Source organism: Orycteropus afer, unplaced genomic scaffold (assembly GCF_000298275.1).
Source record: "Orycteropus afer afer isolate SDZICR_OR568_19922 unplaced genomic scaffold, OryAfe1.0 scaffold00347, whole genome shotgun sequence".
NCBI lineage: Eukaryota > Metazoa > Chordata > Mammalia > Tubulidentata > Orycteropodidae > Orycteropus > Orycteropus afer.
The window spans coordinates 3,515,143-3,540,070 of NW_006921934.1; the positions used below are offsets into that span (position 1 = coordinate 3,515,143).

General features: G+C 35.9%; 1 protein-coding gene across 1 annotated transcript in view; it reads right to left on the reverse strand.

Annotated features, from left to right (window-relative positions):
* NCAPG2 (non-SMC condensin II complex subunit G2) overlaps positions 1-24,928 on the reverse strand; it is a 146,149-nt gene that overhangs the window by 86,752 nt on the left and 34,469 nt on the right. The window contains exons 11-18 of the mRNA XM_007952572.2: positions 22,466-22,645; positions 19,231-19,383; positions 11,051-11,273; positions 10,669-10,772; positions 6,811-6,984; positions 4,571-4,641; positions 2,730-2,883; positions 1,690-1,863 (exon numbers count right to left, since the gene is read on the reverse strand). Of these exons, the coding sequence (XP_007950763.1) occupies positions 1,690-1,863; positions 2,730-2,883; positions 4,571-4,641; positions 6,811-6,984; positions 10,669-10,772; positions 11,051-11,273; positions 19,231-19,383; positions 22,466-22,645 (1,233 nt within the window). The remainder of the gene's footprint in view (positions 1-1,689; positions 1,864-2,729; positions 2,884-4,570; positions 4,642-6,810; positions 6,985-10,668; positions 10,773-11,050; positions 11,274-19,230; positions 19,384-22,465; positions 22,646-24,928) is intronic.

Sequence of the window (24,928 nt, forward strand, 5' to 3'; positions counted from 1 at the left end):
CTCTCCTGCACCAGAGGGAAGTCTGCTTTACTCTGGCAACTCAGACACTACTGCTAGTTACCTTCTCCCTAATTACATATCCTACGAAAGAAATAGTGCTTTAGTATTTGGAAATGTGTGTAACTGGGTTTTTTGTTTTGTTTCAGGTAGTCACAGTGGAGAAGTGGGAAAACCTTCAGCATTTAACACGTAGTAAGATCAATTATAGGAACCCTCGTGGTACAGTGGTTACAGCACTTGGCTGCTAATCAAAAGGTCAGCAGCCCCTCCATGGGAGGATGTTGTGGCAGTCTGCTTCCATAAAGATTACTGCCTTAGAAACACTGTGGGGTAGTTCTACTCTGTCCTATAGGGTCTCTAAGAGTTGGAATTGATTTGATGGCAATGAGAATACCAATTGCACCCCTGATAAAAACATAATAGGCTGTCACAAAAGCCTGCCTGTGCATATCTGTACCCATTTTACCTAGAACATGCAGTCAGCCCTACCTTCAAAAAAGCAATAGTAACTGGAGAAATAGATTAATAAAACCAGGGCAGGCATCCAGCTTAGTCACCTTGACCAACCAATGTAGTCCCCTGGTAAAGTCCTAACTCTGGTGAGCCCAAAGCTCTGCCTATTCACTGCCTCAACACAACGTACTGAGTAGGCCTGAGAAAAAATCCATAACCATGATAACTGCTGCTGTTGTTGTTAGGTGCCTTCAAGTTGGCTCAGACTCATAGTGACCCTATGTACAACAGAACAAAACACTGCCCAGTCCACCATGATAACTAGGCTCATTTTAAATTCAAGACTACAATCAATAAAAAGGGCCCTTTCCTGGCAATCTTATAGTCCTCTAATCAATAGCCTCCCTTAGTTGACTGTTTCATACCTTCTCCTTCCTCAAACTTCCACCCCATCTCCCTCCTCACTCTAAGGCAGGGTTCTGATACATAGCTTGGCTTTGCCTCTGGCACAACCAAACTCTGGTAACAGCAGTGATCAGAGGTGTTTCAGCATAGCAGACTCCTGGAGAGATGAGAGCAGAAAGCCAGAACAGAAGAAAAGGAAAAGGATGAATTTCACCTTGTAGAAGTGAACATTGCATTTCTTAATTCCCATGAAGAACTCTCTAGAGATTACTAGAAAAAGTTGTCAAAGACTGCAGGGAAGTCAGTATTTCCACATAAGTAGGTAGGAGCAGAGCAAGAGAACTTCTGTTTAACAACTAGCTTTACTAACAATTGATATGTTCTGAGAAACACAGATCATACATGAGTCCTATTTCCCTATTTATACACTGAGTTATGAACACAGCTTATTAAAAAGACCAGAGGCAGGAAATGTTAATGCTAGTCCCAATCTTGCCACTACCAGTTAAATCACATGTATCTGAGTGTTATAAATTGAAGTAGGTAGACTAGAAAACTCTCAATTCCCTTCCGGTTCTAAAAATTTTATAGTACTAAAAATATGTGCCTAAGGCATTTGCCTGCTAACCAGAAGGCTGGCGGTTCACACCCACCAGCCACTCCTCAGAAGGAAGACTGGGCAATCTACTTCTGTAGAAATACCGCCTCGAAAACTCAAGGAGGGGTCACTATGAGTCGGAACCGACTCGACAGCAGTGAGTTCAGTTTAGTTCAGTACTATCACGGGATTATTCAATTTTCAGGTTTTCCATATTTGTTCTAGAATGTTACCTTTGATGTGTCAAGTGCTTTCAAAAGATGGTTCAGTTTCTTTTGGGGAGCAGATAACAGGCATTCTCGATTCTTTGAATGGGTCAGCAAATACTCTATGTAAAGTAAGGCTAATTCAGGTTTTATTGGGCGTGTATCATGAATTTGTACTTTACGTCTAGATGGTGAATTACTCTGAAAGAAAGAAGGGAGATAAACTGATAATTAAAACATACTTCTAAAAAAATGCAGAAAAGAATTTCAAATTCTTATGGAACCTAGACTTTTTGGAGCCAAGGAGGCTAGCTGAATCCTGAAACTATTGCCCTAAGACCCTGAAGTCTTCTTTAAACCAAAAAATAATTTTGCCTAGCTAGTCAAGAATGTCTACCTGGAGCATTATGCTCTGTGAAGTACTATCTGCTGACAACAGCAACTGGATAGATTAGACAAGAAACTTAGGGGGGAGTTTATGTTAATGGGAGACGAACCATGCAGAAAAGGGAGGGTGAAAATTGTTGTACAACTTGAAGTTTGAATTCAACGTCACATATACATGTAGAAATTGCTGAATTGGTATTTATTCTAATTTGTATATTCTCAACAAGAAAATAAATTATTCATATATGAAATATATATATATATATCCAACCCCCAAAGTCTCCTTCAAACCAAATGAATTTAACTTAATTAGTAAAGAATGTCTACATTGAGTATCGCACTCCATTTAAGAACGTATTACATACATGAAATCGAATTGACAACAGCAACTTGAAAAGTTAGAGAGGAAGCTTAGAGGGCAGTAAATCTATGGTAACGTGGAAGGCACAATTCAGAAAAAAGGGTGAGAATGGCTGCACAACTTGAAGAATGTAATCAGTGTCACTGAATTGTGCATGTAAAAATTATTGAATTGGTGTATGCTTTGTTGTATATATTTTCAACAATAAAAAAAAACTTGAGTTAGATAAAAAACAAAAACCATGTTCCTAGAAAAACACTACTTCTAATACAGTTATCTTCATTCACCAAATATTTAAAGAAACAATACACAAATATACCTTGCTTTGGGTCTGTTCTTCTGGCAACCAATCGTAAATGAGCTCCAGAATATGTCCCACTTGTCCCCAGGAGCAAAGACAATCTAACAAAGTGCAATAGTTCTTATCTACAGCTCCTTCTTCCTGATTTCTTAATGTGGAAATAACACCACAGCTAAAAAGTTCAAATATATAAAATCAATTTTAAAATATCAAAAACAATTTCCCATTTTCCTAAAAGTTGAGGAAAATCACAATGCTAAAAACCTGAGAGTATATATGCCCTTGTTATTATATTAACATTTCAATATTCTCCAGTAGAGGAACAAATACATTATTTTCTCATAATTAGTATGTAGGCTAATTCCAATGAAAAAATACTGAATTTTAAAGTAGCTTTGGAAATATTAAGACGCTCTGATGGCATAGTGGGTACACACATTCAGCTACTAACCAAAAGATTGGTGATTTGAATCTATCAACCCGCTCAACAGGAGAAAGATATGGCAGTCTGCTTCTGTAAAGATTTACAGCCTTGGAAACCCTATGGGGAAGTTCTAGTCTATTCTATAGGGTCTCTGGGACTTGGAATCAACTCGACAGCAATGGGTTTGGTTTTAGTTTGAAGAAGATTAAAAGAAATGTAGTATGCATAAATTCCTTCATCTTTATTTTTCTCTTTTTGTGTCATCTCTGTTAAACTTTAGAGCAAGAATTCTTAATATTTCAGAACAATATTTGCTACTGTCAAAACAATCATTTTTTCTTAAATAATGAATAAAAATAATTTTTACTTAAATAATAATTAACACTCTAGAGCAATGCTGTCTGAGAAAAATATGATGCAAGCCACAAAAGTGAGCCACATAAGTAATTAAAATTTTCCAGTAACCACATTAAAAAATATAAAAGCAGGTGAAATTAATTTTAATAATACAATTTACTTAACCTATCCAAAGTACTATTTTAACATGTAATTAATATAAAAAACTATTGAGGTATCTTACATTCATCTTTTCATACCACATCTTTGAATCCATGCTTCCACTTATAGAACATCTCAACTCAAACAAGCCATGTTTCAATTGTTCAATAGGCACATGTTGTTAGCAGCTGCCATATTGGACAGGACAGCTTTAGAGTTTCCTAAACCAAACCAGGGAGCTCTGGTAGCATAGTGGCTAAGACACTTGCCTGCTAACCAGACGGCTGGCGGTTTAAACCCACCAGCCACTCCTCGGAAGGAAGGTTGGGCAATCCTACTTCCGTAGTGATACTGCCTCGGAAACCCAAGGAGGGGTCGCTATGAGTCGGGGCCGACTCGACGGCACACAACAACAACAACAACAACAAACCAAACCAAAACCAAACTCACTGCCATCGAGTTAACCCCAACTCATAGAGACCCCCTTTGGTTTCCAAGGCAGTAGTAAACCTTTACAGAAGTAGTCTGCCCAGTCTTCCTTCCACGGAGTGGCTGATGGGTTTGAACTGCCATCCTTCTGGTTAGCAGTCAAATGCCTTAGGTATTACACCACCACACCTCCTTAGAGTATCCTAAAGTCAGGCTTAATAAAATAACTCCTCTAGATTTTAAAATGGAATTACAGTTTAAGTTCCAAATAGTTTCTTCTTTTATTACTTACTCATTACAGAGCCCACTGAATATTCAACCTGAGGTTTTCCCTATCACAGGGAAAAGGAAAAGCAGAAAGAAAGCAGCAACTGACAAATTACATAAGCAACTATTAACTTAAAATCTGACTTGTTAGAGATAGTCTGCTGAATTTTAAAGTAACAATTAAGCACAAGAACAATTAAAATTCCTACTTTATCATTTTACTGAAAAACATAGATAATACCTGAAGGGAAGGACAGCTGAGGCTGGCACAAAGGACATTAGCATAAATAAAGGAGTCTTGCAGCGATCATCCTAAAAGCATAGAAAGGAAAACAAAAAAGAGGTATTTAAATACTATGAAATTTTGAAAGCCCCTCCATATAACTTTCTAATAAACCCATTTTCAAGATTGTTCAGTAAAAATAACTCTTTTAATGTTCAAAGGAAAAATTTAAACATTTGTAAACCACATTTTTGAGAAACAGAGAAAATTATTTGGTAAGTATTCTCAAAGTTTTACATATTTTATTACTTATGTGCTGTATTATTTTATGCAAATATTCAGTAAGCACCTACCCTACCAGGCACCAATCTAGATCTTAGTAACTAAAATAGGCAAAATTCCTTCATAGAACTGATGTCTATTTTTAAAACAATTCTGGTGATCAACTCTGTATACTTATTGAAGTTGTCAAAGATTTCATTTTACTTGGATGTGTAATCAATGCCAATGAACAGCAGCCAAGAAATTAAACAACTTACTGCATTGGGTAAATTAGCTGCAAAAGACTTCTTTAAAGTGTTAAAAGCCAAAGGTGTCACCTTGAGAACTAAGGTGCATTTGACCTATGTCATGGCATTTATGACAACAATGAAAAATCTACTATCCAACTGTTATATACATTAACAATGCATGTCTGACAAGTTACAAACACCAAGGTATAAGAGGAGGGTAACTCTGGCTGTGATGGTTAAGGTTATGTATCAACTTAGCTGGGTCACGATTCTTAATGGTTTAGCAGTTATGTAATGATGTGTAGTCATCTTCCATTTTGGGTAACACCAATTTTCACTAACAACCTGGTCATTGAAATTCAACCATGCTGATAAATAAAGAATAGGTGTATATTATAAATGCTTAATAAATTTCAGCTTTATTATTATTATAAGAATAAAGAAATTAGTAGTTCACAATCAACTGAGGAAAAAGAAGTAACTGTAGTGAAAACATACATAAAATAGAAAAACAAGGAAAAATAAAATCAAGATTTAATGTTATTAATTTCCATCAGTTACAGTGAATTTACCCTTATCTCCTCCCAAGAAAGAAAGAAAATTCCCAGCGCTAAAAGTAAACTGATAATTATTGCTGATTTCACTTAATATGTGGCTTGTTTTTTTTTATTTACTTACTTATACAATGCCCACAATAATCCCTGAGCTAGGGAAGAAAGAGAGTGATTCTTTGACCAGAATCATTCAGAATTAATTGCCCTTCTCAAGTTCCTAAATACTTCAGGCTATGCTGATCATTTGTTACCTCCTCTACTGCCCAGTGGGCTTCTTTGTTTCTTCTGAGATTTTTCAGATGATGTGGGTTTCTCAACCAGATATAATTAGTTAAATCTTTAAATGTCCTTGGAAATTCAGCAGCTTTTATTATTTTCCCTCATGGATAAGTCATTTTTTCACTTCAGAGGAAGGAAGCTTAGACACTTGACAGTCACATAAACAAGGTTCAGAAAAGCTAAGTGGTCCAGGTCACATAACTGTTAGCACAAGAGCCAAGAGTAAAATTTAGGATGACAGAGGTGTTTTCTTTAGTTGGGAATAAATTTGGATTTTTAGCTATTGGTCCTTTCTTTTGTATTTGGTTTTGAAATATGAACTTCCTTCAGAAATAAAAAGTGAAGGAATTAAAAGGTTTCCTTCATCCAAATCCAAGATATTAAACACATGATGATTTTGTTTGTCTCTGTAACACAGATACAACTCAAATACTTAGGAGAGATATTTGTTTATAGTATATACAGTCAAATGTCTAAATGAAACTGCCTATAAAACATAGATGCCACTATATTTTCATGTTCACAAAATCCTTTTTCTCAAATCCCAGCAAATCAAATTAGACTCTAAAACACTGTCAAAGACCATTCTAAAACCAAACTCAATGCCATCGAGCTGGATCTGGCTCATAGCAACCCCTCCTCAAAGACCATTAGAGATAGAAAATTCGAGTGCTAACACTAGACATTTCTCTGGGTGCTGGGGATATGAAGCTGAAAGACACAAGGTCTCTTCTCTCATGAAAGGTGAGAGACTAATTATACTACAAGATAACTGCTAGTTTAATCTTTTCATTTTACAAATGAGAAAAGAGATCCAGAGAGTTAACCACGCTCAGGAACTTTAGCTGACTTCTGAAAAAATGAAATCCTAATATATCTTGCTTACAACTACCAAGTGTAGTTCAATGCTTACCGTAAATACTTTAAGATACTGTGGAAGCACAGCCACAAACTTGTTAATGGTGTAAATTTTGGCTTCTTTATTATTTTCCATACTTTTATTAATACTTTTCCAGAGAATTACAATGGTTTCTAATAAACCTGCCATGGATGCAACATCGTTTACTGATAGTGTTCGTTCCAGAACCTGAGACACAAATAACTTTATTATGAAAGAATCAAAACATAATAACTATTAAAAGTCAACAGCATTATTTTTAATATCACATTTCAGAATTATGGATCTAAAACAGTAACACAAAGGATATCAAGTCTATTTTATGTCATAATATTATTTTATTTTCTATTTAAGAATCTCTACTAGAAGTAAATGTTTTTAAAAGCCCACCCAAGAAATAAATTCTAAAATAACCCTACACCCTTTAAAGCAACACATTATATGAATTTAAAATCCTCTAAAAAATCAAAATATTTAAACTATTGTCTTCATCTAGTTTATTAGATGAACATAACACACTACTAATAAGCATGGCCTTTTCTTTTATTGTATCTTTTGATACTTTTCACCACAACCACAAATTGGACAGAATAGCCAAAAAAAGGATTATAAAACCTAATTTACTTAAAAGTGATTATTATCAGGTCACATAGATTATACAGCTCTGTGGCCAACCATCTTCATTCTATCAGGACTAACAGAATACAACTTTAGAGACTATCTGACATTAATGGCTGATTATGATCAACTTCAACTATCAAAGGTTCCTTCATTTGATTTTAAAATAAATATACTATATAGATTTTCCTGAATTTATGCTGGTTCTGCATAATAATTACTTACCTGATTGTTCAGTCTAAATAAATCATATTAAACCACAATTGACTCTAGTAAAGTTTTACACAGTTCAAAAAAAAAAAAACAACTTCACTGACATGGGTTAAATCTCATACCAACCCCCATAGGGTTTCTAAGGCTATAAATCTTTACAGAAGCAGACTGCCTTATCTTTTTTTCCATGGAGTGGCTGGTGGGTTTGAACCACTGACCTTTTAGTTTGCAGCCAAATGCTTTAACCACTATACCACCAGAGTTCCTTATATACAGAGCTGATGCCCCAAATTTCCATCTGGAATCTACTGCAGGTTACACTTATATGTGCATTATAGCTGTACATTAGTAACCAGAAATGCCCATTATAAATCAGCACAAACACACATTGATTTGATTAGCTAACAACCCTATTGATAAGACCTGTCATGTGACTATAACAAAGGATGTCTAATAATTTGCTAACTAAGCAATATAGACAATTTTTGGAAGGACACTACCTTGAGATGCAAAGGATGATTCATTTCAGGTTTGATATTTTTGTGCTATCTACTCAAATGTAATGGAAAAAGATACCATGGGGAAAATAAATTTGATTAATGAGGGCACACATAAAAAGTAAAAGTAGCTTAAATATAAAATTAGATATTTCAATAGGCACTAATGCTTTGAAATGAATTATGGCCAATCAAATTTAAAAAGCAATGAAACTGCTAAAGGCTTAGAGATTACTAGAAAAACTATACAAATAACAAATTTATAAAATTTTTCATCCAGTACTTAATCTTACTTTTACTGTTCCAGTGTTTAGCATAGCAGCCTTATCACTAATGTTTCATGAGAAAGACACCGTATCTTCTACACAAATAAAAATGGAAAAGCGTGTTCAGTTCCTAAGTAATACTGCATTAAATATGAAGCCAACATTTTATTTTAGCAGAAAATACCTTTGGTTTTTAATAGATAGCAATGAGAAAAAGAAAAGGGGCACTTCAAAAAAGTTTTGTTTTCAGCTATATAGGTATTCTTAGAATGATAATAACTATATGTAAACTTATATTCTTTCTAGCATAGGTTATATTATAACTACATCATTTCTAAGTCCATCTTTTCTAACAGTACAGAAATTGGCCTGAAATGTTAGAATATGCAAGTTTTCTCAATAACTTCTAAGTTATTAATAATTAATAATTAAATATTCAATATTTTTAAAATGTAATAGTTTCTCAACTATTATACTACAAAACATGTTCTGCTCTTTTGCAAAAACATTTCCATTACCAGTGTGAGTTTGCAAGAAGAGTCCAGAAGAGACTGATTCCTCCTTAGTATGGTATATTCAATTTATTCTTCATCACCTTAATCTGCTTCATATATTAAGGTTCTGCATAATACCTCTACTTGAAAGGACTGTGAATCACTATCCTAGCATCTCCAGCTAAGGTTTCCTAAAACATATTAGCAGCAATGAGATCACTTCCTGAAACAATTTTGCCCCATCATTCCATATTTTGAGGGCAATGTCCTGAAGAGGAAGAATTCAAATTCCACCAAAATTAAGAAAAGAACCAACTCAAAACACTCTCAGATTAGAAAAAAATCAACATGGAGCCTATAAACTGATAGAAATCTCTAGTCAGAGTTAAGCTATGCTAAGATTAAAGTCCATAAACTCATTCCTTTTATTCTCTTTTCTCTGCTTATTCCACTTTGGTTTCCTTTGCTTTTTTAGTGTAGCTCCTTTTGAACAATTTCAATCTAGCTTAACTGTCTAAAAGGACAAAAAGAAAAGGGAAACTTTTAACAGAGCAGATTTCTTCTAGGGCTAGGCATGATGGTGGCTGTGATAATCCCACCAAAGTGCAAGCCAATCAGGGTAGACATGTGTGTCAGAGCAAGCTGGAGTCACTGTGATTACCACTCCTGTGCTCCTTTACATAGTCATAGGCAGACATGTGACCAATAAAGAATAAATCCACAAGGAATGAGCATAGTCATAATTTCCACAATGGGCAAACGTTCTGCAAAACCACTCCTACAAAGCCAAAGCCTGTGCCAGAGATATAGAACAGAGGAACTGAGTTGGAATCAAATAAGAAAAGCCTCATGTGTAAGGCAGTTTGGATTTTATTTTATAGTTAACATACTATTACTGTATATCATCACAACGGTAAATTATTTTTTGTGATTTTTTTTTTTTTAAAGAACAGTTTCCTACTTTACTTGTGCACTATAAACTATGTAGGAGCTCTGGTGGCATAGTCCCTAAGGCATCTGACTGGTAACCAGAAGGCTGGTGGTTCAAACCCACCAGCCACTCCTCGGAAGGAAGGCTGGGCAATCTACTTTCATAGTGATACCGCCTTGGAAACCCAGGGACGGGTCGCTATGAGTCGGAACCAACTTGACAGCAGTGAGTTTTAGTTTATAAACTACCTAAAAATTTTACTTTATGCATATAAAAAGTTTGATTGTAAGTTTAAGATACAATTAGTCATTTGGATTCTGAAGAAATAAATAGCAGCTAAATAGTCTCTTCAGTAAATTATACTTTTGAAAAGACAATTCTAAATAAAGCACTCATTACAGAAATTTGACTCAAAAATGTTTCTGGTAGAACCTTACCACATTTGTTGTACTACCATTCACTAATTACAAAGTAATATAATTTCCAGAACCCAATCCAATTATGCTATGCCCGGGCTGACTTAAACATGTAGGAAGGTTTGATGCAAAGACAATCTGGGGCAGGGTGTTACCAATAAAAATTTTTCAACTGCATTAAATTTTACCAGAAATACAAATAAGCTAAAAAGGATATATGACAATTTTTTCATTTATGATCTTCCAAAATAATTAAATACTGATGCTAATGGGATGAATGGAAAATAAAAATAGTCTTAACGTAATACTCAATAAAAATGAAATCGTTGAAGTTCTGTCTTTCTCTAAGTAACGTAAGGGCAAAGTATCTTATCATAAATTGACTAAAATAAATTCATTCAAGTTTCACAATTAGGCTTAGTGATACATCCTACTTACGCTTGCATTCTCCTTTTCCCTTTCTTCATCCTCCTCCTGATACTCTCTTATGGCTTTGTGGATGCAGGCATTTAAGCAACGACGAATAACATGAATCAGCTTTGCTAGAATTTTTAAGATAATCAATAATTAATTTATGTGTTTCTCCAACAAAAGTATCTCTCTAATAGTAAATTTATAACCCTAAATAATTAGAAGTATTATTTTAAGGGACATTATTAAGAAATGTCATAAAGCATGAAACTTATTTAAATGGCAAATGCAGTTTATCTAGCAGTGATACAAAAGTGGAAAGAATAATAAGAGGCAGCAAGATCAGGTGTATAATATTAATTAATATATAACATTAAATCTGCTTTAAGAAAAAAAAAAGTTGGTATACCAATGTTAGTGCAGGAAGTGTATTCGTGGGCATACTGATAGAATCTCCTGGCAGCTGCATGGTTCATTTGGATCAGGGTCACACAGCGCTCACACCACACTTCCTCTGGCTGATTCACAGGCAGGAAAGAATTGAAAATGAGGTTCACCAGGCGCCGAGTCACAGGTCGAGAATCCGTTTCCAGACGAACCAAAATATGTTCCATAGGGCATATTTTCCAAAACTGAATATAAAGCATATGTGTAGAAAGAAACAATTGTTCCTATAATCTTGAAAACATTTTAAGCAAAATTTCCAGAGTGTAACCAAAAAGAAAATGATTTTAATATTCAAGAACTCATTTCAAATCACTATATCAGAATTTGTAAATTTTAATTATAAATAGAGAAATTAGGATTCATAAAGTATATAAAAGAATAACTACTATTGTAAAAAATCAAGGAAAGGTTTACACATGGAAAGGAATTTTCTTTGCTAGTTACCAGTGATTGGGGAGGGTTGGGGGGGATGGGGCGGGGCAGAATTCCTAGACAGGTTTGAAAAAAGGAAAACAATATAGATATAGATATAGATGTATACATACCAAAGATTATTAGTAGTTGCCAGGGGTAGGATAGGAGCTCTGGTGGAGCAGTGCCTGAGGCATCTGACTGCTAACTGGAAGGCTGACAATTCAAACTCACCAGACACTCCACAGAAGGAAGACAGGGCAATCTACTGCCATAAAGATTTACCACCTCAGAAACCCATGGGGCTTGCTATGAGTCAGAATCGACTCAATGGCAGTAGTTTGGTTTTTGGTTTGTACTAGGGGTAGGAGGGAGGGGAAAAGGGGAAGCTTTTGTTTGTGGGACATTGAGTTTACGCTAACAGTGGTGGAATATTTTGAAAAAGTATAGTAATAATGGTGGCACAGCACAAAAAATGTCATCAATGTCCCTGAGCTGTAAATGTGGAAGTTGTCACACTGGTGAATGTCTTGTTGTGTATGTTTTCACCATAATAAAAGTGAGGGGGGATAAAAAAAGTACCTGTGTATAAGGTACCTAAGTATAAGATTGTTGGGGGTATTAATCGTAATTAATTAGCACCATCCTTGATATATAGTTAAGTGATAGATATTTTTATCAGTGTAATCACGTTCAAATTTATTTAAGCAGCTCAAATTTATTTAAGTGAAAAGTGAGTGAAAAAAAAAATTATAAGAATTTTGACATAGAAAGCTAAAGTGTAATTCCATATAAAGGCATTATTCTTTTGCCAGGCACTTGTGAATAAATTTATCCAACATGCCACTGGTCACCTGGTTCTATCCAATCTATAGCTACACTCTCTTGTATTGCTTCACTCCTACGCCTATCAATGCCGCTCCATGAGGCAGACCCTCCTGCATCCTGCCTAGATGATCACAACATCTGTTCTCTCTGCCTCCTATTACTCCCTCCTCCAGTGCACTTCATGCACTGCTGCTAGATGACCTTCATAATGAAGAACTGACCACGCTGTACCTCTATTCAGAAGGACTCATTGTCCTCTACAGAATAGGAGCCAAACTTGTAAGCAAGAAATTCAAGACAAGAGAAAAATATTATAGAGGAAGAGAAAGAAAATAGATTTTAATAGCAGAATGTTCAAATCCTGTGTCAACTGATAATCATGTAAAAAATACACTCTAAGCCAATTACCTCATCTATAAAATGGGGATAATATTATTGACTTTACATTTCCTCAAGGAACTTGCTCGAATGATTATCCTCTTTTTGGTACTTTTAACTGGATCCTTCCCTTTAGTGTTTAATTATATTCATGTCACTCAATCGTAAAAATAAATAAATAAAATTCACACAAAACCCTATTTAACCTTTTACATTTCCTTCTAGCTCCCACATTCTCTTTTCCCCTTTTCAGTCAAACTGTTTGAAAGTATTGCTGTGCTCTCAATTTCTACTTCCTTACTTCTCATTTAAACCTCAATCCAAATTAATCAGTTTCCATCTTCATGGAAGTTATTCTTGCCAAGGTCATTCTTATTACAAATTCAAATGGACATATCCCATCCTCAACTTACATGAAATCTCTGTAGCATTTGACACTATTGATTACTTCTTCCTTGAAATGCTTCTGGGACACTTCCATTCAAGACATTTCTTGGCATTTCTGAAAAAGTTATCAGGGTAAAGATAATAACTATCCCCAAATCCCACACCAAATATTTCTGCAGATACCCTGGGATGTAGGTGAGAGTCAAAATATTCTCCCAGTGCCTGAAACAGCAAGCAACTGGAAGGTGGCTCCAGCACTAGTGTCTTCCCCTTGGTCATCACCATATGAGATGCCAACAGCAACATGGAAGAGGACCTACCAGCAACTAATACTCCAAAATTGACTCAATCAGATGCAGAAATTAAGTGATTAAAGAACAAGAGTTAGAGGTAGCACTCACATGTTTAAGAGAAAGAGGTAACAAAAAAAAATACTACTATTCATTTTTTGACAATATTAACAACTTCTCCCAGCTTTTGCCTCTCCTATACTGTGGGTCCCTTTCCATCCACACCAACATGTGAGAATGTTTTGATCCATATATAAGTCAGTTCAGATGGGATTATTATTTTTTGAGTCCAAGTACATCAAATTGTAACCCTGAAAATCACACTAGAACACCTATAGGTGATGATAATACTAGCAACTAACATCCTGGAAACATTCATGTATGCTAGGTACTGAGCTAAGTATTCTCCACATCTATTTATTTTAAGCTACACACACAAAAAAAGATATTATCCCCATTTTATAGAAGAGAATCTAAGGCTTATTGTGCAAGTACAATATCATAATAGCTAATAAATGAAGTCACCTTTTATCTATTCTGCTATGCTGCCTTTTGACATCATAAAAATGCAGATTCGAGCTACACTGGTTACGCACAAAGTAGAAAACCAAGGAGACATAATGAACGGAGAGGGTTAACATCTCCAGAGATGACAGCTGTCAAATGAAACCTCTCTGTGCAACACTATTATTCAGCAACAATATCACTCATTCCTCAAAGTGTTTGCCCAGTCAGTACCAGAAGACTGATGAAAAGTTGTGGGGAGATCGTGTTGATCAAAGATTCTACAGAAGAACCCTGATCAAAAAGGAGAAGAATGCAGAGGAGAATTTCAAATTCTCAATGGAAGCTGGAGTTTCTGGAGCCGCTAAGGCTGGGTGAACCCCCAAAATTGTTACCCTCAGGTAATCCCTAAACCTGAAATTATCCTCTGAAGTCTTCTTTGAACCAAAAAATAATTAAAGTATATCTACTTTGAGCACTGTGCTCTCTTAAATCATCACCTATGTGAGATCAAGTTCACAACAGCAAGTCAAAAGGTTGGATGACAGGCTTAGGGGGCAGTGAGTATAAGTCAATGGTGGTGGAACAATTCAGAGAAAAATAGTGACAATGTTGGTACAACTTGAAGAATGTAATCCATATCAATGATTTGTACACGAAGAAATTGTTGAAATGGTATATGACTGCGTATATTTTCACCAAAACAAAAAACTTAGGGTTAGCAATCATGTCTTGGTTACCTCACTATGATAATAATCCATACTATCAGCTGAATGCCAACTCCAGAATGTGTAAAGCATACTAAAAGGGAAAGAAGAAAGGAGAAAGCGTTCCATTGAGAAATCATAATTATGGAACTGTAGAATTTGAAAGCTTTTACACCTCATAGAGTTCAAATCTAACTGAGGTGGGATACACTCAAGAAACATCTTAAATCATAACACAATGGCACTCAAACTATGAAGGTACTATCTAAAAGAAGTGTTTTTCACAGAAGATACCCCTTACAGCTTGCTTTCTCATTTTAAAAAGTTGAACACCGCATAACGTGGATGAACTTGGAGGACATTATGCTGAGTGAAATAAGTCAATCACAGAAGGACAAATACGGTATTAGTCCATTATTGTAAAAATTAAGGAAAGGTTTATCTATTGAAGGAAAATTTCTTTGTTGGTTACCAGGGGTGGGAGGGGAGGGGAGGGATTGCCGTTAGATAGATAGTGATAAATATTGATTTGGGTGAAGAGAAGGGCAACGTACCAAATGTGAATGACCAATAGGACAGCAATGAGGATGAGAAAGACATAGAGAGGTACATGGGAGGTACAGACAACAAATATGAACCCTTTTGCATATACAGTACTGAGTTCTCAGTGAAGGTAAACATGGACATATGGATGGATAGATAGGTGGACAGGCTAAACGATTAACTATGTCTATGAAGGAGGGAGTGTATCCAGGATCATATATAGGGTTGGCAGACAATGGTCCTATAAGTTTATGTGAAGGATCAGAATCCCCAGGAGTATAGTACAACTGACAAGGGGCTAGCTTATGGTCACTGCTTGGTCACAGCCAGTTACCCACAGTGACTGAGTAGTTGATCCTGAGGGCCTGGGACCATGGTCACAGGGGACATCAAACTCAATTGGCATAACATACTATACAAAACATTGTTCCACCTCCTACTTTCGGGAGTAGCGACTGGGATCTTAAAAGCTAGCAAGCTGCCATCTAGATGTAACGATGGGTCTCTCCTCGTCAAGAGCAAAGAAGAAAGCAGAAAACCAAAATTAATGGAAACAATCAGTCCCCATGACTGGTACACCATCCGATCTGCAACCTATACAAGTATGAGACCAGAAGAACTAGATGGTGCCCGGCTACCACTGTCATCCACTTGGAAGGGATGTAGGAGATCTTGGATAGAGAGGGAGAACGATGTGAAACAAAACTCAAAATCATTTGGAGGGAAAAAAAAAAAGGGGGGGGATGTTTGGGACCAGGTTTGCTGGTCCAATAGAGCCTGGTGGAACCACTGAGACTATGGCCCCTAGCTACCCTTCAGGTCTGGAATTGAGACCACACCTGTGGTTTCCAGCCAAGCAAAGTACAGGTATGTGAGTTGAACATTTACCTCAAGTGGACACATGCCCTTGAGAGAACAATCATGGGAGAAGGAAGGGCACCTTATGCACAGGGAGACAGCTTAGGGGGCAGGAGAGTATGGAGGGATGGACACTGGGAAGTGGTACCTTGGGGAGGAAATTGGAGGGGAGCTGTTGCATTGTGGTAAATTGTGGTCAATGACATGAGACAAAGTATATGTGAACTGCTGTATCGAGAGTGATTTTGCTCTGTAAATCTTCACCCAAATCTAAATAAAATAAAATTAAAAAAAAAAAAAAAAGAAATGAGATGTATTGCAAAAAAAAAAAAAAAGTTGATTCATGAACCCTAATCTAACCCTTAACACCTTGAATGGGAACTGGTAATCAGCATTTTTCCCAAATGCCAAGGTTCTACAGGTAATTCTTAAATAACTAACATTTCCTGGGAGTTGGCTTTTTTAGTAACACCTCGTATTAGCTTGTTGTTCTTTGATACATTTTTCTGAAACAAAATGCAGAGAACAGTCTGATTAGCTGAGGATTCTAGTTTGTGCTGTTTCCTGAGGTTTTACATCATCCAAATATATTACCTATAGGTTAATATCTACAGCAGAGAAATATTTAAATAAATTGGAAACAGATATTTTAGTTGTTATATTAAGAATAATTACATAAAAGTAAATCGACCCAAAGTTTCTTTTTTTAAAAAAAGAAAAAGTTTCAATATTAAAAACTGCTGGTTTAGCCTAATCTTAGCCTAGTCACACAGGCCTACCAAGACTTCAAAGTTAAAGTACTACTTACACTCCTCCTTAATCTAAATGTAGGAAACCCACAAATATACAAATATAAATATGTCCATTAATAACGTATATACTGTATTAGCTTCGTAGCACTGCTCTAACATACCATACCATAAGTGGGTGGCTTTAAAAACAGAAATTCATTTTCTTACAATTCAGAAGGCTCTAGAAGCCCAACTTCAAGGCACCAGCTCCATGGGGGAGCTCTCTCTCTCTCTGTTGGCCCTTTGCCTCTTCTAGCATTTCTTGGTGATCTTCAAGTGGCATCTCATCTATATTTTCCAGTTTATGCTTGCTTGTCTGTGTCTATGCTGCTCCTTACATCACTCTGATGTGATTCATTTAGGGCACACCCTACACCGATATGGCCTCATTAACGTTCAAAAAACAAAACAAAAACCTATTCCCAAAAGGAATTACAATCACAGAGGAGTTAGGACTCCAATACATATTTAGGGGACACAATTCAATCCCTAACATGTGCTGTCAGTGTTTCACAGCTGAACAGTATATTTCCCAGGTCATATTTACCTGAGAGACAAACCCACAAGATCAGCTAAAATATCTACCTCTCACTTCACATGAGCCTATACCTCCATACTGTTCTCATTCTTTTTACCTTAATTTTCAAGAAGAATTAGTTTAAATACTCATAACAAATGTTTTCAAAGCATACAACTAAATCTCTCTGCCTTGCTTTTGCAGAGCTACGGATTAAGATTAAAAAAGGTGTTTTATTGAACCATTATGCGTTCCTTCTCTGTTCTAGCTTTTCTTTATACCTTTAAAATCCAAACCCTTTAGTCAGTCATAAGAAGTATGTAACTCTTTCTTGCCTGGTACATCTTCCTTGTCCTCTTGGGATGGACCCCATTAGCAACCTGGAAACAATTGCTACGTCCATTTCTTTATGAGCCATTACTGCACTAGTCTTTTGCAAATTGATTTAAACATGAAACGTAATACTAAGCCAAAATTTTCCCTTTCAAACTCAGACCTGTAATTTTAATAGGTCGTTATAATCAATGCAATCAAATTTACAGCAGGCTTTTTTGTAGAAACTGACATGCTGATTCTAAAACTTATAGGAAAAAGCCAACGCAATTTTGGAAAAAGAACAAAAAACTCCTACTACAAGACCTATTAGTATAAAAGATGCAGCAATCAAGAGAGTGCAGAATTGACATAAGGATAGATAAATATCAATGGAACAGAAAAGAGAGCCCATAAATAGACCACATACATATGGTTGACTGACTTTTGACAAAAGTAGCAAGATAATGCAATTGGGTGTGATACTGGGTATTTGTATTACATTCATTTAAAATATTCTTGGGACATTTTTATATTTTAAAAAAACCACAGTTCAAAAGCATAAAAGCACATAGCACATACAATGATAAAGCTTACCAATCATCCCTGTCCTAAGATACCCAATTCCTTTTACCTTGGACAACTTATGTTATAAATTTCGTTTCTTGCAGTGATATGTAAGAAATACCTAAGGAAATTTCTATATATTATATTGTTGTTATTATGTGCCATCAAGTTGTACCCGACTCACAGCGACACCTCCTTGGGTTTCTGATGCTGTATCACTACAGAAGTAGATTGCCAAACCTTCCTTCCACAGAGTGGCTGGTGGGTTTGAACCACCAGCCTTCTGGTTAGCAGTCAAGTGCCTTAGGCACTATGCTACCAGAGCTCCTATTTTCATATAAGTCCCATAAAAAATTTCTCCTCATTCTTTTCTATAGCTACATGAATGTACCAAAAATTTACGTAACTGATTCTAGACTGATGAGCATCACAAGCTGCTTCCAAATGCTTTGCCATGACAATAAAAAATTTTAAAGTGTATTTTAGGAAACTATTCTGTGGAGGAACAAAATTTAGAGGTTTATCAACATAAATAAAATATAATTATAATTAACATTTTTTACCCAAAAGATGAATAGAATTAGAGTTAAAAGACAACAGTCTTACTACAATAGTTTATACATTGCCAAATATGTGTATTTATCATAAAGCAAGTTTCTGTTTGCTTTCTTTTATAAAATGTAGTGGGGAGAGAAAGCTCATAATCAACATTTTCCCAAGTACTCATTATGTGCCAATTACTGAACTTTCATCAACTATTTCAATAAAAACTTTCACACATATGAAAAAAATGTAATTTCAGGCAGAGGTTTCTTACATTAATGTCTTTAAAACACAAACACACACACCCCTATACACTCTTGACATTTCTAGAACTTTCAATGAAAACCCCAAAACACAAATTTATGACACAATTGGTTAAATATAAGTCACTGATTTGTTGAAAATATGATTATTAAAACCCTTAAAATTAAAATTGCTTGTCTGTTTGATGTAATTTCCTTACTTCCTGTCTTAAATTAAAAAAAAAAAAATCCTATTTATCCTACCTTAGCAGCTCTCACAGCTTTAACTTTCAGCAGCATATCAACAAAAGCCACTCTCACTTTCTCAGAATTGTCATGGAGACTGTATTTTAGTGTCGGCAAAAGCTGTTCTAATAATGGGTGGCTTAGTTTATTATCCAAAAGTATTGGCAGACACTACAATAAAAGAGAAAGATAAACAGTTCAGAACTAGAACACGCCAATGAAAAATTTAATTAAGACAACATTGAGTTCCATCTTTATAACTATTAGTGAAATAAACAATTACAGAAAACACACTTTTCTAAAACCATTTCAAATAAAAGCAATCTTTTCATAAACTGATCTAGTTTAAATGACTGATAATCAGTTCATCCTTTGTTTTATTCAACAAGACTAAAACAGTTAAAAAAATTTCAAATTTTTCTTAGCTAAATTTTAGGTTTTCAGAGTTAAAACAAACATGAACAACAAACAACTGCTGTTAGAGGGATCTCCAAATCCAGTTGTATCTAAAGTTGGGGTCCAAGAATGTTGTTTGTTTAACAGCCCATATATAATCTCTATTTACTGACATGATAGAATGTCCATGGTACATTAAGTGAGAACTAGAGGTTGTTTAGCAATTTATTTTTGTTAGACTAATACCTTCACATATTGACTGTTGTCACACAGTACTTCAGATTTACATTTAATGCTGTTTTATAGGCAAAAGATGTTATTTGATCTATCCAAGTACAGAGAAAGCAAAAACTTAAACTCAGGCCTTAAGATACTAGGTCCAGTACTCCTTAAACTCTACTACTTTCTCTTTCCAATTAGTTATTAGGAGAAAGGATATCTTTATAGGTTCTTATTAAAAGTACATACAATTCAGCAAAAGGGGGGGCAATATTACTGCATAACTTAAAACAAATTTTCCTAAAGCACATACAACTCCTATTCTAAACACTGTTATCAACGGATGATCTGTCTGACTGCATTCATCTGCCCACAACAGCTATCTCTGCTGCCTCATCTCCTTCCTAAGGCTCATCCACTCCAAACGAGACCTGCTCCCATCATTCTGACCAAAGGCGCCAACAACCTCCGTCTCATTAAATCAACACACCTTTTTCAGTCCTTTACCTACTCATTTTTGAAACACTCCTCCCTTGGCTTCCATAACATCCTATTTTCCTAATTTTCCCTCTATCCTCTGTCCTTTCCTTTGCAGCTTTTTGCTTTCCCCTCTCCTACCCAGGGGCTGTATCTGCCCTTCCTCACAAATTACCTACTTGGCCTTGTTAGGTATTTAGATTGTTAGGCTACTGTACCAATCCATGCACAAAAGAAAATAACTGTATTAGAACAGTGGAGTGGAGAGAAATGGGCAAATTTAAGAGAATTCTTAGGAGAGAAAGTAGAAGGAATTAGTTGTAGGAATGAAGGACAGAGGAAACAAGAATAGCATTTAGCTTTCGTACTTAATTTAGCAAATGGCATTACCACTTCAATAAGAGAAAGACAGAAGCAGAGAGAGAAAAAAAAAAAATATTACTCCCTTGAGTAGCAGCAGGTATGGGGAAGAAAATAAGAAATTTGGTTTTCCAGCTGACAGTTGTTGTAGACACATTACAGTCAATGAGATCCCCAGTTAGGAACAGTTTACTCCTCCAGCTATTGGGAGTGTGCTAGAAAGAAGCCTTGAGGTATCAGCTTGCTTTGGGGCTTTGGGGTTTTGGAGATGGCCTTACTGAACAAAACTCCAGGGTTAAGACTCCTTCAGGAAGGATCATTTGCACCCAATGGTTGATTAACATGGAGTATAAAGAACTGGTCCCCCAGGCTAAGTTGAGACAAATCTAAAGGGCTATGCCAGCTCGAGTTCCCATGAGATTGCCTGAGTCTTCACTGGGATTGTTCCAAAGCTTAATTTTTCTTTCTGCCCAACTCTGCTTCCTTCCTCCTCTCCCACAGGGGGTGTCCCATGGGTACTTCCTAATCAACATCAACATCCTGCACCCTAATCTCCATCTCAAGAGCAGGCTTCCCAGGAAACTAACAACCAAAACATACTCAATTTGAGGTACCTACGGGACATTCAAATAAAGAACTCCAGTCGACTGCTGTCTATAAATTGGGATCAACTGTACAGGAATTGTAATTAAAGCCAAGATTGTGAATTAGTGCCTAAGGCATCTGACTGCTAACCAGAAGGCTGGCTGTTCAAACCCACCAGTCACTCCTCAGAAGGAAGATGGGGCAATCTACTTCTGTAGTGGTACTGCCTCGGAAACCCAAGGAGGGGTTGCTATGAGTTGGGTCCGACTCCATGGCACACAACAACAATAACAACAAGGTTGAGCTTATCCCAGTGAAACAGGAAGGTGGCATGCCTCAGAGCTCTGCCCTTGGCAAACATTCAAACACAAGAGGCACTGGGGGGAGGGGAACCATTGAGGGTTATAATATCCAGACAAGAACAGTAAACTTTGTGCTAGTTAAAGGAATGGTCTAGGGTAAAATGCTGCTCAGAGATTAACAAAAGAACAGTAAAATATTCATGTGAAATTGATATTAAAAGGGACACTGGGACCTTAGCTAGAAATGTTTTACTGGAGTAATGGAACTAGAAGATCATTAGGGAATGGTGGATTAGAGAACTCATAAGGAAATAGAGACAGAACATTTAGGTGACAATATAATTTAACATCTAAACAGGAATTCTTTTGAGACTAACAATTACTGCAGAGCAGTAGGCTCAGCCAGAATGCATGTTAACCCAACATGCAAGGTCTACTAGTCCCCTGGATTAATTGTTTCCATGTGTCTTTGGTTTTCTTCATTTTTCTTTGCTCTGGATGAGGAGAGAACCATCATTGCATCCAGATGGCCACTTGTAAGCTTTTAAGATCCCAGTAGCCACTCACCAAAGTAGGATGTGGAATAATGTTTTTATGTAGTATGTTATGCCAATTGAGCTTGATGTTCCCTAGGACCATGGTCCCAAGCCCACAGGTCCAACTACTCACTCCCTCAGGGTAGCTGGCTGTGGCCAAGAAGTCACCACAACTTTGTCCCTTGTCAGCTCTACTATATACCTGGGAATTCTTACAGAACATACAAATACGCTTGTGGAAGTATTGTCTGCCAACCCTATACATGGTCATGGGCACACTCTTATGGGTGCTATTTTAAAATCAATTTTTCTTATCTGTATTTTCTAAAAAGTCTACATTAACTAAATATTACTTACATAATTTAAAAAAAATCTTACCTTAAAGACAGAACAACGGACTTCAGCTGAGCTTGTATCAAAAGCTAGTTCCTCAGTTACTTTCTTTAGAAGATCAATAAGAATGGTTGGAGGCATCAGTTCCCAGTATGTGGAAGCTATTTTACAAACACCAAGGATCCCTGTGGAACGGACCACTGGATAAGGATCTTCTAAAAGGCTCTAAAAATAGGAGGAGGAAGAAAGCTTAAAAATGGCAAATCAGTTCCCTTTACTATTCATATTTGCTTTATACATTAACATTTTGGGGATTCACAAACTTAATAAAGATATTTCAAGTTATAGAAATATTGGTCATAGACAGACTCATGGATCTCAGATTATTTATTAGCATTTCTGAAGTAGAGCATTTTAAAAGCACTATATAGAAACAAACGATGCTTTATCTGCTATATCCCATTGTGATGATTAATTTTATGTGTTCACTTGGCTAGGCTATGGTGCCCAGTTGTTTGGTCAAACATCAGTCTTGATGTTGCAATGAAGGTATATATAGGTGATTAGCATTTAAACCAGCTGACTTTAAGTAAAGCAGATTATCCTCCACAAAGTGAATGGGCCCCATATAATCAGTTGAAGGCTTTAAAAGCAGAAACTGAGATTTTCCAAGGGAAGATTTTGCCTTAAGATTGTAAACAGACATCTTGCCAGAATTTCTAGCCAGCCTACTGATTTCAGCCACAAGACTGCCAAAGTTTCCAGCCTATTGCCTGACCTGTGGATTTTGGAGTTGCTGGCCCCCACAATCATATGAGCTAATTCCTTAAAATCTCTCACTCTATACATGTATACACACACACATACAGACATATATATACATACATCTGTGCATTTACAGATACATATATATAATACACACACACATACGCACACACTTATACACATACAAATCTTAATAGTTCTGTTCCTCGGGTGAACCCTAAAACACCCATCTATAGAATTTTGCTGAAAGCAGAGCCTTCATTAAAATAAGATAAGCAGAGCCTTAGAACAATTGTACTAGTAACAGATACAGCTTATGTAAATCATTTCTTGAATTTCCAAAACATTTTCTCGAATTTGTAATGTACAACCCCCCCAAAAAAATAATTCTACTTGTAATAAATTAAACCAGGCAATGATCATTAATGGCTGCTAATAATACAAAAAGGGAAAGACATTACATACACCCTAATGGAAGTACACATCGCCTATGAAATAATCTAACAAACAAAAGCCCCAAAACAAGAATTTGCTCAATCTTTATATTTAACTACCAATTTACAGGAAATACAAAGGGTAGAGAAAGATATTTAAGACAAAAAGAATAGATTTTATAAAATCCATACTGTAGGAAAATTAACAGAACAATCTGGCTTCTTCAACAGCAAGAATGATAGCAAGCAAACAGAGAGAGAACTTAGACTCTAAGAGTCAAGCTATATATCAACCAATCACTATGTGAATCTTATTTAAATACAAATTTGAACAAAGTAAAAAATTTTGACTGGAAAAATGTGAGCAATAGATATTTAATGACATTAAAGAATCATTATTCTTTTTTCATTAAGTGTGATAATAGTATCATATTTTTAAAAAAAAACCCTATATTTTAGAGCTATCTACTGAAGCTGAAATAATATATTGCCTGAGATCTGCTACAAAATAAGGGGAGAAAAAAAATCCTATTAGCCTTGAGTTAGCAATAATTGAGATTGGGTAATGGGTACCTAATGTTTATTAAACTAATCTATTTCTATAATGTCTTAAATTTTCTGTTATAAAAGTTTTTAAAATATAATTCTTCATAATTAGAAAAGACTTCAAGTTAAGATGCATAAGCATTTATCTCCTCTCCACAAAATCTGACTAAAATGACAAATAAGACAATAAAGTCCTTAGTTATGTTAGAAATGAAAAGACTAAGGGAATTCTAGAAGAAAGAATGTGAATAAAGAACATATTAATGGAGAAAAAAGCAGAAAAATTACTCACCTAAAGCATTCTTATGAGAAGGCTGCTTTGAAGATAAAAGGCAGTGTACTAAACAGAGCTCAGATAAACTCCAAGCCCAGGGTCAAGATTAAAAAGAGCACATATGAACATTTACACTAGGTAGATACACTCCTTGGAGAGATCAAGGGAGAATAGAAGATCATGGGAGAATAGAAGGGCTATATATGCACAGGGAGACAGCTCAGGAGGCAGGAGTGCATGGGAGGTGAGGACACAGAGAAGAGGTAACTATGGGGAAGAAGTGGGAGGACAGCTGTTGCATGTGGGAGATTACAGTCAATGTTATGAAACAAAGTGTATGTGAACTGCTGTATGGAAGATGAATTTGTTCTATAAACTTTCACCCAAATCACAATAAAAAATTTTTTAAAAGTCTACAAACAGCAGAAGGTGGGTGAGGACAGTTAATAAAGCATTGCAAACAATCTCCTTGCAGATATTGGGCAAATG